The sequence below is a fragment of the Bos taurus genome, chromosome 25 (genome assembly GCF_002263795.3).
Source record: "Bos taurus isolate L1 Dominette 01449 registration number 42190680 breed Hereford chromosome 25, ARS-UCD2.0, whole genome shotgun sequence".
In the NCBI taxonomy this organism is placed as follows: Eukaryota; Metazoa; Chordata; class Mammalia; order Artiodactyla; family Bovidae; genus Bos; species Bos taurus.
In genome coordinates, this window is record NC_037352.1 from 1,596,176 (window position 1) to 1,609,534 (window position 13,359).

The window sequence follows — 13,359 nt, forward strand, 5'->3', positions numbered from 1 at the left end:
CCCGTTCTGTGGGGCTGCTTTCCCCAGCACCGTGGTGGTGATGGTTTTCCTCAGGAGATTCAGGAAGTCAGGATCTTGGGGACTTGGTCCAGCACACTGGAGTTAGTATTCAGATGTTGATGTTAAGAAAATCTATTTCACTAGATGTGACCAGAACACCACGGTCTCCTCAGGTGGTTAGGATTATGCCCAGGTGTAACTGATAATTTGAGAGTTCTTGGGAGAAGTAAGTCTTCACCCTTTTGCGTGTGTTGGAATCTCCCAGCACATGCCTACTCAGTGCTTTGCCCATAAATAATGTTGAATTTTTGTGCTTTTAAAGTTTCCTGTCCAGAAACATGGAGAAGGCAATGAATGGCACCCCCACCCGACTCCAGTACTCTTGCCTAGAAAATCCCATGGACGGAGGAGCCTGGTGGGCTGCGGTCCACGGGGTCGCTGAGAGTCAGACACGACTGAGCGACTTCACTTTCACTTTTCACTTTCATGCATTGCAGAAGGAAATGGCAACCCACTCCAGTGTTCTTGCCTGGAGAATCCCAGGGACGGGGGAGCTTGGTGGGCTGCCATCTATGGGGTCGCACAGAGTCGGACACGACTGAAGCAACTTAGCAGCAGTCCAGAAACAACCACATGCTCATCAGTTGGTGAAGGTGTCAGCAAAATATGATGGATACATCCATAAGATGGAGAGACTGTTATTTGCCAAAAAAAAAAAAAAGGAATGAAGCACTGATAACATGCAAAAGCATGGATGAACTTTGAAAACATTCTAAGCGAAAGAAGCCAATCACAAAGGCTCACATTAATATATGATTCCGTATATATGCAGTGTCTAGAGTAAGCAAACCCATAGAGACAGAGTCGATTAGCCTTTGCCAGGGCTTGGGGTGGGTGAGGAGGGGTTGGGGAGTGAAGCTTCCTTTTGAAGTGATGAAAATGTTCTGGAATTAGTGGACCTGGTTGCACGTTCTGAATATACTAAAAGCTGAATTATAAACTTTAAAGTCATTACGATGGTGAGTTTCATATGTGAGTTTTTTTAAGTGAAAAAAAGTGTAGCTATGAAAAAAAAAAGTTTTCGCTCCCTTAAGGTAGGAGTGGTCAACTGGTGATTCCTGGTTTCAAGAGGTCTGCTGTAGGTTTCCAGTGTTGGTAAGACAGGGCAGTTCTTAGAGTGCCCTGTGATTCACAGGTAAGGAGACCTGGTGCCTGAGCCAGGACCCCCTTTCCTTCATTCTCTTTCCAGGAGCTGAGTGTTGAATGTGGCCTCAATAATCGCATCCGGGTGATAGGGCAGATCTGTGAGGTTGCCAGAACGAAGAAATTCGAAGAGGTAGGTGTGTCTCGGGTGGGTGACTGGACAGATTCATGTGAGCTGTGCTAGAGCCTGATTTGGCTTTTTCTAGGAGCAGGGCTGACAGCTGACGTCGCTAAGGAACTGTCGCACACCGTTTGAGAAATTTAGTCTTGTCTTAGTGATGGGGAGAGCTTCCCTGGTGGCTCAGCTGGTAAAAAATCCTCCTGCCATGCAGGACACCTGGGTTCAATCTCTGGGTTGGGAAGATCTGCTGGAGAAGGGAAAGGCTACCCACTCCAGTATTCTGGCCTGGAGAATTCCATGGACTGTATAGTCCATGGGGTCGCAAAGAGTTGGACACGACTGAGAGACTTCTTTCACTTAGTGATAGGGAAGCTTCTGGAAGTGTCCTGAGCACAACGTTGAGAGGCCAGTTACGTGTGGAGATGCGGAGCAAGAGGTGAGGCTCTTTTAGCAGATCCAGGAGAGGTTTTGAGGTGGCTTACAGAAATGCACACTCACTGTCCTCTCAAATTACAAACTTGCAGGAAAGGACAATAGAGGAATGTCTGTTTTGTTCAGTAGAGAGTATACCTTGATGTAGAACAAGTCCAGGCATGCCAGTCTCTGTCTTTTGGAGAGAGACGTTTGGGTGGTATTAGGCAGCCTCACAGATGTAGGCATGTTTATTTCTGATAGACACTTCCAGGCTCTTTCCCGCGTCCTGTGGACAGAGGGGGGTGCTGCCGTTAGAGTTCCTCAAGGGCTGTGCCCTCACCTTGCCACCCCGCTTTTGCGCAAATGACATAGGACTAGATGTGGGTCTCATACCTGATGGGTTCAGATCTGCCTGGGGGAGAGTGACCCCTGTGTCCTCTGCAGATCATCTGAAACGTGCAGGCTGCACTTCACCAGGGATAAATGTGAGGACAGGCATCAGGGTTCTCAGAGCTGTTGGTGTGAGTGCAGAAAGGGGAGCCATGGCCAGGGTGCCATCTAGTGAATGCGCGGCTTGGCCTCAGAGGCCTGGGTAATCTGGGGGCTCAGGTTGCATCGGGAGGAGTACAGGGAATGGGAGAGAGGAGGGGAGGTTCTGGGGTGTCTGGAGTCGGTTAGAGTGTTGGTCAGACTGCATCTAAAAGACATTTTAGCCCCCCACTTAAGACGAGTGAGCGCAGGAAAGGGTGAGTGGTCTGGGAACCTTGGCTGAAGTGGGGAAAGGAAAGTGATGTGAGAGGCTGATTCGAAGAGCTCTGGGGAAAGGGCTCAGTTCCCTCGTGGGCTGGGTGGACTTAGAAGGCAGATTCCAGAACCTGCACAGAGCACTTGGCAGAGGCAGAGTTGGGGTAGGGTGCTAAGTAGCCCGAAGCTGGCTTGTTCACACAAGGGGGAGCCAGAGCGCAGGGCTCCTGGGTCAGTCCACAGGCCTGGGGATCGCTCTGCCACTGCTGGTTCTGAGCATCTTCTGGTGACTGCCCAGAGAGGCTGAGCAAGCTCTGGGAACTCCCTGCTGATCTCCGGGGGCCGCCAGGACAGCCCCCTGGCCCACCTGCCCTCCTCCCTGACCTCAGCCTATGGCCTGGTGAGGGTTAAAGGACCAGCTAGGGTTTGAAGGAGCTTGGGAGCCGTTCCCCTGGTCAGGCTCATGCTCGCTGTGGGCTGTGACGTATAGATGAGGGCTTTAGAGAAGCGAATTTAAGTCAGAAGAGCACGTTGTTCTGCTCTGTCTTTTGCCCATGAGACTGTCCCCTGAGACTGACCCCTGAGCTGAGGGGCCAGCACGCCGATCGCCATCCCCTCTCTGCTGGGCAGCACGCGGTGGAAGCACTCTGGAAGGCCGTCTCGGACCTGCTGCAGCCAGAGCGGCCACCCGAGGCCCGGCATGCGGTGCTGGCTCTGCTGAAGGCCATCGTGCAGGGGCAGGTAAGGGTGGCCCGGTGGCACCCCGCACAGGTTGGCCGGTGCCCAGGGCCCTGGAGCTGCACCGCTCGTGTGGACACATGGTGTCACCCTCTCCTATCTCTGTGACCCGCACACGCCACCGCCACCTCTCCTGTCCGTTGAGGGTGCTTGTCCCTCCTTTTTCTGGGGTGTAGTGCCATGAGTTCGCCGTTGCTGTCTTGGTCCCACTGACCTCCCCACCCTTCTTACCCGGGTCCAGCCCTGCTGGAACACCCAGGCCATTCCTGCCTGGGAGGTTCCCTCTCCTTGTGGCTGGTTTCCTCCACACCTTCACAGCCCCCTGCTCTGAGAAGCCCCCACCTCAGCTTGGCTAGGCCGTTGCTGTCATTCCGTGAGCACCTCTCGAGGGTGGGGCTGAATCGACCCCTGCTGAGAGCCCGCCCCTGTGTCCAGACCTGGGCGCCTAGTAGGTGCTCCACACACAGGTCAGCTGATGGCCAGTGCGCCTGATCCCCTCCCCAGCTGGTCCCTCACAGCCGCTTCCTAGGGGAGGGAGACAGGGCCCCAGGGCTGGGAGTCTTGGGGCCGCAGCACTTCTAGGACTTATCACAGCTGCCCGGGAAAGCCAGGGGATCCTGACTGTTGACCCCATGGTTTTATCTTCAGGGGGACCGCCTGGGCGTTCTCAGGGCCCTCTTCTTCAAGGTCATCAAGGATTATCCCTCTAATGAAGACCTCCACGAGAGACTGGAAGTTTTCAAGGCCCTCACAGACAATGGGAGACACATCACCTACTTGGAAGAAGAGCTGGGTGGGTGCCAGGTTGGGTGTGAGGTTTCTCTGGCCTTGGTGATCAGATTTAATCTGGGATACCCAAGGCCTCGGGGTCCAGAGGGAGAGCTGCAGTTCACAAGGGTGGCCTGAAGAGGGCGCTGAAGCACCCAGTTCTGCTTACCTGTGTGCAGCCTTCTTCAGCTTCCCAGAGCTCCTGGGGAGCTTGTTAAAAATGCAGAGTTCTGGGCTTCGCTCCAGACCTGCTGGCTCTGAACCCCTGGGGACTAGGGCCTGGACATGTCTTTTGGGCGGGCAGGAGGTGGTCTGAGGTTTTTTTTTTTTTTGGGCCGGGGAGGGGGAGGAGATGGGGGCTCGCAAGGACTCGGGGCGGCAGTTCAGTCAGACACGAAGTCTGTCAGACATGAAGTCACTCAGTCAGGCGGGAGGGACCCGGGACACCTGGTCTGAGTTTTGTTGTTGGAGAGCATGCTGTCAACCCAGGCCTCAGGCTGGGTCTTGCCAAGAGTGGCTAGAAACTGAGTATTGCTTGTGTCTCTTATCGGGGGAGGCCTTCCTAGACTCTTACCCCCCGTTTGCACCCCAAGCATCAGGGGTCAGGGCTGTGAGCATCAGATGCACAAAGGCTGTCCCTTCCCCAGCCCAGACCCTGCATGCACCTGCGTGCTGGTGAGCTCCTGTGACTCGCTGGCCTGCCGGGGCTCCAGCTCAGCCTCCATCAGCACCCTGGTGGCCTGCCTGTCATTCCATGGGGACCATTGATGTGGTTTCCAGCAGTGAATGGGAGGGGGACACAATTTCCTGGGAAGGGAGTGAGTTGTATGGACGTTGCTCTCTTCTCCGCAGCGGACTTTGTCCTGCAGTGGATGGACGTTGGCCTGTCCTCCGAATTCCTCCTGGTGCTCGTGAACTTAGTCAAATTCAACAGCTGTTACCTTGATGAGTACATCGCATCCATGGTCCAGTAAGAAAGCCTTTCAGTCACATTGGCCTGATCACAGTCTCACTGTCTCATGTCCGCAGTTCAGCTCTGCAGGGTGAATAAAGCTGTTGAAACCATTAAATGAGATATTGGGAATGGCCAGAGCCATTTTCCGCATGCTGTTTGTGACGTGTGTGATGTCTGGTGACTGGTTCACCGTTACTTGCTGTGTTGAGAACACTGCAGCCTGCAGGCGGAGGCATGGTGCTGCACACCCGCTCCCGAGCAGTGGTTGGGTGGTGGGAGCCCTGAGGGAGGTCAAGCACCTTTTTAACTGACTTTGTTGAGGAAGTAGTGGAGCCACCCACCTTCAGGGCAGTGTCCTCTCAGCTGTCTTGTGCTTCTTCCCCAGCATGGTCTGCCTGCTGTGTGTCCAGACCGTGTCCTCCGTGGACATAGAGGTCAGTAACCCCCCTAAGGCCCCCTCCCCCCAGGGACAGTCCCTTCCACCCTCCTGGGCAGGCCAGGTGGTGTTGCAACTGAGACCCTGGGCCCTGGGGTCAAGCCCTGTGCTGCTGCTCACCAGCTGGGTGGCCTCAGGCATGCTGCTTGGCCTCTATGAGCCTCAGGATTCTCCTCTAAGGAAGGGCGGTTGGGTGATATCTGTTCTGGGGTCATGATTTATGACGGAATGACCCGCTGTGACCAGGATGGAGCAGGGCCTCCCAGACGCACACTGACTCTGAGGGTCCCAGGAGGGCCACTATGGCAGAGGGAAGGCAATCATCACTGATCAAAGCGGCATCAGTGGGAACCGGTGGAGATGTCCCATCCCTGCAGGCAGGAGGCAGGCCGGCCTGACCCTCTCTCCGCCCCCCAGGTGTCTCTGCAGGTGCTGGATGCTGTGGTCTGCTACAACTGTCTGCCAGCCGAGAGCCTCCCCCTATTCATCGTCACTCTCTGCCGCACCATCAACGTCAAGGAGCTCTGTGAACCTTGCTGGAAGGTAGGGTCTCCCCTGCCGTCCCACAGGGGCTTCCCAGGGGAGGTGATGAGTCAGCCTGAGGACAGGACAAGGACCCTCTGGTGTGCAGTGAATGGCCTCTGACTCCTGGAGCGCCCAGACAGTGGTGTGCTGAGGGAAGGCAGTGCACTTTCCCAGTGGCTGAGTGGAGGCCAGGGTTTGGTGGCATTTTGAGGGCAAACTTGGGTACCCATGTCTGGGAGGAGATGGTGGAGAGCAGCTGGGCGTGGAGGGCTGCAGGGCGTGGCCGTGTGAGGCCTGGGGCTCGTGTCTGCCTGTCCGACGGCAGCGTGTTACTTCCCAGCTGATGCGCAACCTCCTGGGCACCCACCTGGGCCACAGCGCCATCTACCACATGTGCCGCATCATGGAAGACAGGCGAGTGCGGGCCGCCCGGGCCCTGTGGGCGAGGGTGCGGGCAGCTCGGCGGCCATGGGGCCCCAGGGGAGGCTCCCCGTGTGGGCTCTGGCCCAGCACAGGCTGACGGGAGCCTCCTGGGCTGGTGGGAGGGCTGCTCCATAAGGGGGCCCTGAGCAGGGGCACACATCTTCTGCTCCTGTCTTCCTCCTGCTGGTGAAGTCAGGACATTCAGCCTGAGCTCCCGACCTCCCTCCACATGTGGACCTCCTCCAGCGGGGCCGCGTCCCCAGGCCTGCCTCACCTCCCGCAGCTGAACCATCGCGGGGCCCGTCACTTCTGCCCCAAGCTGGCTCATCGGTCCACTCCCTGGCCCCCACCCCCCCCCCCCCCCCAGCTCTCACCCGCTCACTGCTTTCCTGCATCCACTCTTGGCCTCCCAAGTCCAGTCCTCCACACGCAGCCACACAGATCTGATAGTGTCCTTCTCTGTCCGAAGCCACAGTGGCTCCTAGTGCACTCAGCCTGTGAGCCTCTCGTTCCTCCACCTTGCCTTTCTGCTCCCACCCTGGGCCTTGCGCTACTGTTCGCCTTGCTGGAATGTCCTTCTGCCTGGGTTGAGTTTCTCTGAGTGTCCTCGACATCTCAGTGTTGTGCCTGGATTCCCTGATGGCCCGAGCAGTCTGCTCTCCTGTCCCGCGGCTTCTCTTCAGCTGTAACCTGAGGGGGTCCCCAGCGTTAGTTTACGCGATGATTTGCTTCACACCTGTGTCTCCGAGGCTGTCAGCACCACGAGGCTGAGGGCCTTTGTGTCCTGGCAGCTTGCGTGGCTCCTCAGCCAGTCAGCGTGATGACTGTTGAGCACACGTGAGAACAGACCACGTGGTTGTGCTGCCCCGGGCCCCTGCACAGCCCCTTGCCGTGCTCGGCTGCCACCTCAGAAGCGTAGGGACCTCTGGAGAAGCTGCTGGAGCCTGGCAGACGCCGGGCTGCCCTCAGTTCACATCCTGTCTTCCCGGGATGCTTTCAGAGCCTACATGGAGGACGCACCACTGCTGAGAGGAGCCGTGTTCTTTGTTGGCATGGCTCTCTGGGGTGCCCACCGGCTCTATTCTCTCAAGAACTCCCCAACATCTGTGTTGCCATCGTTTTATGAGGTAACTTAGTTTCTGCACCATGGTAAGCTGGCGAGCGTGGCGGGGCTCCCCTTAGCTGGGCTGGGCCCATCAGACTGGAGTCTGCTGCAGGGACGGGGCTTTGCATGTAGGGATGAGATGTGGGACCTTTGAAGGGTTCATTCGCAAGCAGATGTTACAATTTATGAATTTCATCTTCTGCCAATTAGCATCAGGACTGCTCAAGATTCCCTTGGGGATAGCTGCATGCTTGCTTTTGACAGTTCCCTCGGTCCAGTGGCAGCTTCTCTCTCGTTCTAGAATGAGGCCAGAGATGGTAGCTCGTGTCTCCACAGTGCCTGGTGAAACCTGCAGCACTTCGTGTTTTCACATAGTTGTCACGGCATCCTGGTGGGCTGGGGTGATCGCACTCTTCTCAGCTTACCAGACGAATGGAGGCACTGGGTCTTGTCCAGGCTTGCACCGTGTCCTGATCAGGGTCGTCCTGGGTGGGGAGGGCATGCTCTCTGTGCAGGGCTTGCGTTTCATGAGGCCAGTGAGTTGGGGCCCAGAATTTGAAGTGAACGGTCTGGCTCCATCAGGCCCTTTGGAGCCAGCGTAGAACACATACTTCCGGGCTCCTGAGATGCTGTTTCTGTGGCCCGTGATACGTGTGGAAGCAAGGGTCTCAGGCTAGGTTCCGAGGGAGGGCTGCGTGCCCGGGCTTCCTTTGCGAGAGCTAGCAGGAGCTGACTGCCACGTGCCCTGTGTTCCAGGCCATGACCTGTCCGAATGAGGTGGTGTCCTACGAGATTGTCCTCTCCATAACCAGACTCATCAAGAAGTACAGGAGGGAGCTCCAGGCCGTGACCTGGGACATCCTGCTGAACATCATCGAGCGCCTGCTCCAGCAGCTCCAGGTGAGGTGGGCAGGAAGGCTGGCACGGAGAGGACCAGGACTGTAGACTGGTTGGCCGGGAGGGCCCTCCCTCAGAGTGCGCTGTGCCGTGTCCCCTGATGGTTTTCAGGGCTGTCGGCTTGTGGTCCACTGAAGATGGCTGTTTTTCCCAAACATGCTCCGTCAGCTGGAGCAGGACTGTGTTGTAGGTGAGCAGGGGGTGGGGGGCCATGTCAGTCAGGATGGACAGAGTAACCTGCCAGGTCACCTCCACGGCCGCAAGTGGACCGTGAAGACAGTTCCTGCCTGCCACTTTGGTGGAAGTTTGGAGTAAGGCATTGCCTGTAGCAGGAAGGAGGATGTGCTCGAGCAGGGGCTGTGAGGAGAGGCGGCCACACGCAGCGCAGGCTCGGGCCTGGACCACTGGGCAGGCAGCCAGACCCATGGGAGGAAGGACAGAACTCAGCAGGGCCCGGGCTCCCATCCCTCAGGGATGGGTACTGACTGTTCAGACAGTGCTTAATCTTGGAGAGATGGGCTGGAAGACCACACCATGGGGCCCCCAGAAGGTGCGAGAGCCTGGGGGCAGCCCACTGTGCAGGCAGCGCCAGCGCTCCGTGGCACCTGCCGTTCCCAGTTGGCAGGAGCGTCACAGGGCCTGGCACATCCAGCATGGGGCAGTCATGCCCCCCGCCCGGCTGGAGGGCTGGAGTCTGGACCCAGCTGCCTTGAGCTGAGGACTCCAATACTGAGTCCTGGCAGGGAGCTGGGCTCCTTCCTGAGTGCCAGGGTCCTCGTGTTGCAGAGCCTGGACAGCCCAGAGCTGAGCGCCATCGTGCACGATCTGCTGAGCACAGTGGAGGAGCTGTGTGACCAGAACGAGTTTCACGGCTCCCAGGAGAGATACTTTGAACTCGTGGAGAGGTGTGCGGACCAGAGGCCTGTAAGACCACCTCTTTCCTCACCACGGTGGGGCTGGGGTTTAGGTCAGGTGGTTGGCGGGGGATCTGTGTGGGTCTGGGGGAGGTTCTCCTTGAGTTTGAAGTAAAGGCCCGGGCAGGCTCCTGTTCCCTGGGGTTTGTGCCCCAGCAGTGATGTCTGTAGTAGGCTGGAGGCCTGCGGATGTCTCCAGTAGGCTGGAGGCGTGCGGGGCTGGGCGCTCCGCACAGCCCGACTCCATCTCTGCTCACCTGCGTGGAGGGAGACGCCTGGCAGTTCTGCGCTTGGTGTGTCTGCTCCCCAAGCCGTAGGCCATCCTGGCACCAGAGAGGCTAGCCTGATGCAAGACTTTCATGTGGGTTTTCAGTGAGTCCTCACTGAGGCCAGCAGAGCCTCTATCGTATATGCTCCCTCCCTGTGTCCTGGAGTGGCCGTTCTCCCGGGCCAGCAAAATGGGGTTGGGTTTATGAGAAAATCTCGGGGAGGGCCGAGCGGCTCCTTAACCCCAGGTCTATCTTCTCTCAACAGGAGTCATCCCTTTTAAACTTAATAACCTACAGGGCTCAGTCCATCCATCCAGCGAAGGACGGCTGGATCCACAACCTGCAGCTGCTGATGGAGAGGTTTTTCAGGTGGGCGCACAACCGGGACAGTTAGCGCCTTCCTCTCTGGATCTTGACTGTGACGGTTCTCACTGCGCGGGAGAGGGTTTGTCTTCCAGTAGGACAGACAGACAGGCCCCTGAGGCTGCTGTGCTTGTTCTTCCTGCGGGGTGGTTGTCTGGAAAGAGGCTGTCTCTGAGGGCCAGGTGCTCTGCCTTTCGCCCGTTCTGGGTCTGCATGTTGCTGCTCTGGGTCCATGTCGCAAGAATCTGGCCTCAGTCTTGCCTGCCGCGGAGGCGGGTGGGTGTGGGGTGCCCAGAGGGAAACCCTCGGACTTGAGGCTGGTGCAGGGGGAGGCGGCGGCCGGTGCAGCTGCCCAGCCCCAGCAGTGTGCCCCGCCCCCAGGAACGAGTCACGCAGTGCCGTGCGCATCAAGGTGCTGGACGTCCTGTCCTTCGTGCTGCTCATCAACAGGCAGTTCTACGAGGTGCGTGTCGGGGCCGCCGCGGGAGCCCTGGGGCGGCAGGGGCGGGGTGACCTCCGCGGGCCGTGCAGGGCACTGCTGGCCTCAGAAGCAGCCTGTGGCCCTTGCTGGGGCCCCTCAGTGGCAGGCTTTGTTTCCTCGTTGACCTCTCCCTCCCTTCGTCACTCCCAGGCCTGTGGCTAAGAGGCCAGGAGGGCACAGCCCCTGCCTTCAGGAAAACGGACTTGTGTGGGGACGTTTTCTTTTCATTTTGTGATCACGCTCGCCCTCTGGACTCTGGGTGGGTCACCAGCTGCCAGGGTGGGGCCAGGCCCTGTCTGCCTCTCTGCTGGTTCTCTCTGTTGCTTCCCTTCCGGTCTATCCTCTAGGTTTGGGGTCAGAACCTGCCCTTCTTTCCAGAACAGCCACAGCCCCGCCCGCCGGGCTGCCTTCTCCAGGAGAGGTGCTCAGGCGCTGGGTGTGTCCCTTCTTCCAGCACCTTCCTCACGGTGGCCTCGCTGCAGCGCATGCTGCTCCTGGGACCTGTCGGCCCCGCCTGCCCTCTCAGCCTCCCCTTTCTCTGCATCTCTGCTGGAATTCACTCTGCAGAGTCTGGCTCAGCACTGCCTCTTTCAGGAAGCCCTCTGGGCTCCCGGGTCCCTTGTGTTGGGGTCGCCTTGTCTTATTCTGCGCTCCTGTAGTGCCTTGTACCTGCTTCTAGCGCCTCCTATAGCCCCATGACAGTGGGCTCTGTGATATCAGTGCACACGCAGAGGGCCCTCCGCGTGGGGGCCTTCTGAATCGTGACACTGAGGGAGCGGAGACGTGGTCACTGCCGTGTTCACGTCTGAGCCTGCACCCGCGGGCTCTGCCCACGCTGGGCCACTGTGTACCTGCCATTGTCCTGAGCTGAGGGGCTGTGCTCAGCGCCCTGGTAGGGGCCCTCCGGCTCTTGCACACCGCTGCCATGGGTTGTCCCAAGTTTGGATGACGTGTTGGTGTGTCTTGGCCATGGCCAGAGGATCACCTGGCTGCTCCTGTGCTTGCTGCAGGAGGAGCTTATCAACTCAGTGGTCATCTCGCAGCTCTCCCACATCCCTGAGGATAGAGACCACCAGGTCCGGAAGCTGGCCACTCAGCTGCTGGTAGATCTGGCCGAAGGCTGCCACACCCACCACTTCAACAGCCTGCTGGACATTGTTGAGAAGGTGAGAGCCGCGCGAACCTGGGGGGCTCAGGCAACCATTGGGACCCCACTCAGTGGTGGAGCCCGGCAGGCAGCAGCGTTCCCTAGACCCGCTGTCTGTTCTTTGCAGAGTGACTGCCTGAGTCTCCCCGAGACCGGTTCCCTCCTGGGGTTGGGAGGCCTGGCTGCGCTTGCTGCTGCCCTGCTGCCTGGGGTCCCGGGACATGTCTCTGTGGCTTTAGGAAGGGCTGGCTGGGGCGGGCTTGGGTCCATTGCTCTTCTGCACAACCAGCACCATTTTGTTTTAGTTTTAAAATGCATTGCAGATTCTGATCTGTGCCTTGGCGGGGTGGATGGCGCCTTTCTTTCTGAGAAATAGAGGAGAAAGTAGTCGCTGGTTGAGAACTTCGGAGGTGATGGTTGTTGCCTGAGGGAGCCCAGAGCTGGGGTTTAGCGGAGGTCTTCTCTCTGCAGGTGATCGCCCGTTCCCTCTCTCCGCCCCCCGAGCTGGAGGAGAGGGATGTGGCCGCGTACTCGGCCTCCTTGGAGGATGTGAAGACTGCGGTCCTGGGGCTCCTGGTCATCCTTCAGGTGGGCTCTGCCTCAAGGGTGCTGCTCCCTGGGGACCTGTGCACTCCCGGGGGTGGTCCTGCCTCCTCGGTGCCGTGGGGCCAGGTCAGAGTCCTCACGGCGGGGTGGACGAGGCCCCGAGTCAGTGCAGAACTGCCTCAGCTGTCCCCGCGGCCAGGGAGACGGGGAGGGCTGCCGTCTGTCTGGCCCCGCGGTTGTGTGGCTTTCTTTAAAGGAGCTTTATCAAGAGGTAATGCATGTACCGTACAGCTCATCCATTAGAGTGTGTGGTTCAGTGGTTTTTGTTATGTTCATAGAGTTGTGCAGCTGTCGTTACAGTCACCCCAAAACAGCTCCACACCCATCAGCGGGCCCTCCTCATTCTCCCCTCAGCACCCCAGCCCTTAGCGGTCCCTGACACGCTTTCTTTCTCCGTGAATTTGCTTACTCTGGGCATCGCATAGACACAGAGTCACACAACATGCGACCTGTTCTGTCTGGCGTGTTTCACTGAGCATAATGTCTCTCACGTTTCTCCCGTGTTAGGGCGTGTGTCAGTACTTTGTCCTTTGTCTTGCTGAGTAACGGTCGTTGTGTGGGTATCTGTTCATCAGTTGGTGGTCGCTTGGGTCATTTCCACTTTTGGCTACAGTGAACACTCATATGAGTTTTTGTGTGGATGCATGTTTCATTTCTCCTAGGAGTGGACTTGCTGAGTCAGCCAGTAACTCTGGGCAGTCAGTCGTCTGAGAAGCTGCCAGGCTGTTTTCTTTAGGGTCGGCTCCCATTTACGTTCAGAGCAGCAGTGGATGAGGGCTCCGTCTTTGCCACACCCTCATGCACACTCCTGATTTTCTGTTTGTTTTTGATTGTCACCGTTCTCATGGGTAGGAAGTGAAGTCTCATTGTGGTTTTGAGGTGCATTTTCTTAGTGACTAATGACACTGAGCACCTTTCCACATGCTGGTTGGTTGTGTGTGTGTCTTCTTTGGGGAAATGTCTGTTCAGGCCCTTTGCCCATTGTTAAGCTGGGTGGTCTTTCTTGAGTTGTCAAGGTCTTCACATTCTCTGGGTACAGGTCCCCCGTCCATTAGCCCACTTGCACACGTCCTCAGCGGCTCTTGCCCGCTCTCCAGGGTAGTGGCTGTCCTCGTGTGTTGCAGGCATCCCTGGGGTAGCTGGTACCGTGGCCGTCCCTTCACACCCCAGCAGGGTAGTGATAGACGCTTCTGCTGGCCGCCACCCGTGCATCGCTGACCGGCAAAGCAGTGTGGTGCTACTTAAGGTCA

General features: G+C 57.9%; 1 protein-coding gene across 23 annotated transcripts in view; it reads left to right on the forward strand.

Annotated features, from left to right (window-relative positions):
- The window catches only part of TSC2 (TSC complex subunit 2), a 30,888-nt gene that overhangs the window by 855 nt on the left and 16,674 nt on the right, over window positions 1-13,359 (forward strand). For 21 of the 23 annotated variants that reach the window (XM_010819198.4, XM_059881494.1, XM_015460251.3 and 18 more), the window contains 14 exons: window positions 1,250-1,336; window positions 3,113-3,223; window positions 3,869-4,013; window positions 4,841-4,958; window positions 5,329-5,377; window positions 5,797-5,922; window positions 6,245-6,318; window positions 7,328-7,454; window positions 8,189-8,332; window positions 9,116-9,253; window positions 9,778-9,881; window positions 10,257-10,338; window positions 11,367-11,522; window positions 11,975-12,091. In XM_010819198.4, coding sequence (XP_010817500.3) covers window positions 1,250-1,336; window positions 3,113-3,223; window positions 3,869-4,013; window positions 4,841-4,958; window positions 5,329-5,377; window positions 5,797-5,922; window positions 6,245-6,318; window positions 7,328-7,454; window positions 8,189-8,332; window positions 9,116-9,253; window positions 9,778-9,881; window positions 10,257-10,338; window positions 11,367-11,522; window positions 11,975-12,091 — 1,578 coding nt within the window. Of the gene's footprint in view, window positions 1-322; window positions 841-1,249; window positions 1,337-1,708; window positions 1,761-3,112; window positions 3,224-3,868; window positions 4,014-4,840; window positions 4,959-5,328; window positions 5,378-5,796; window positions 5,923-6,244; window positions 6,319-7,327; window positions 7,455-8,188; window positions 8,333-9,115; window positions 9,254-9,777; window positions 9,882-10,256; window positions 10,339-11,366; window positions 11,523-11,974; window positions 12,092-13,359 lie in introns of those variants that run through there. The other 2 variants (XM_024985441.2, XM_059881501.1) reach the window with 2 other exon arrangements.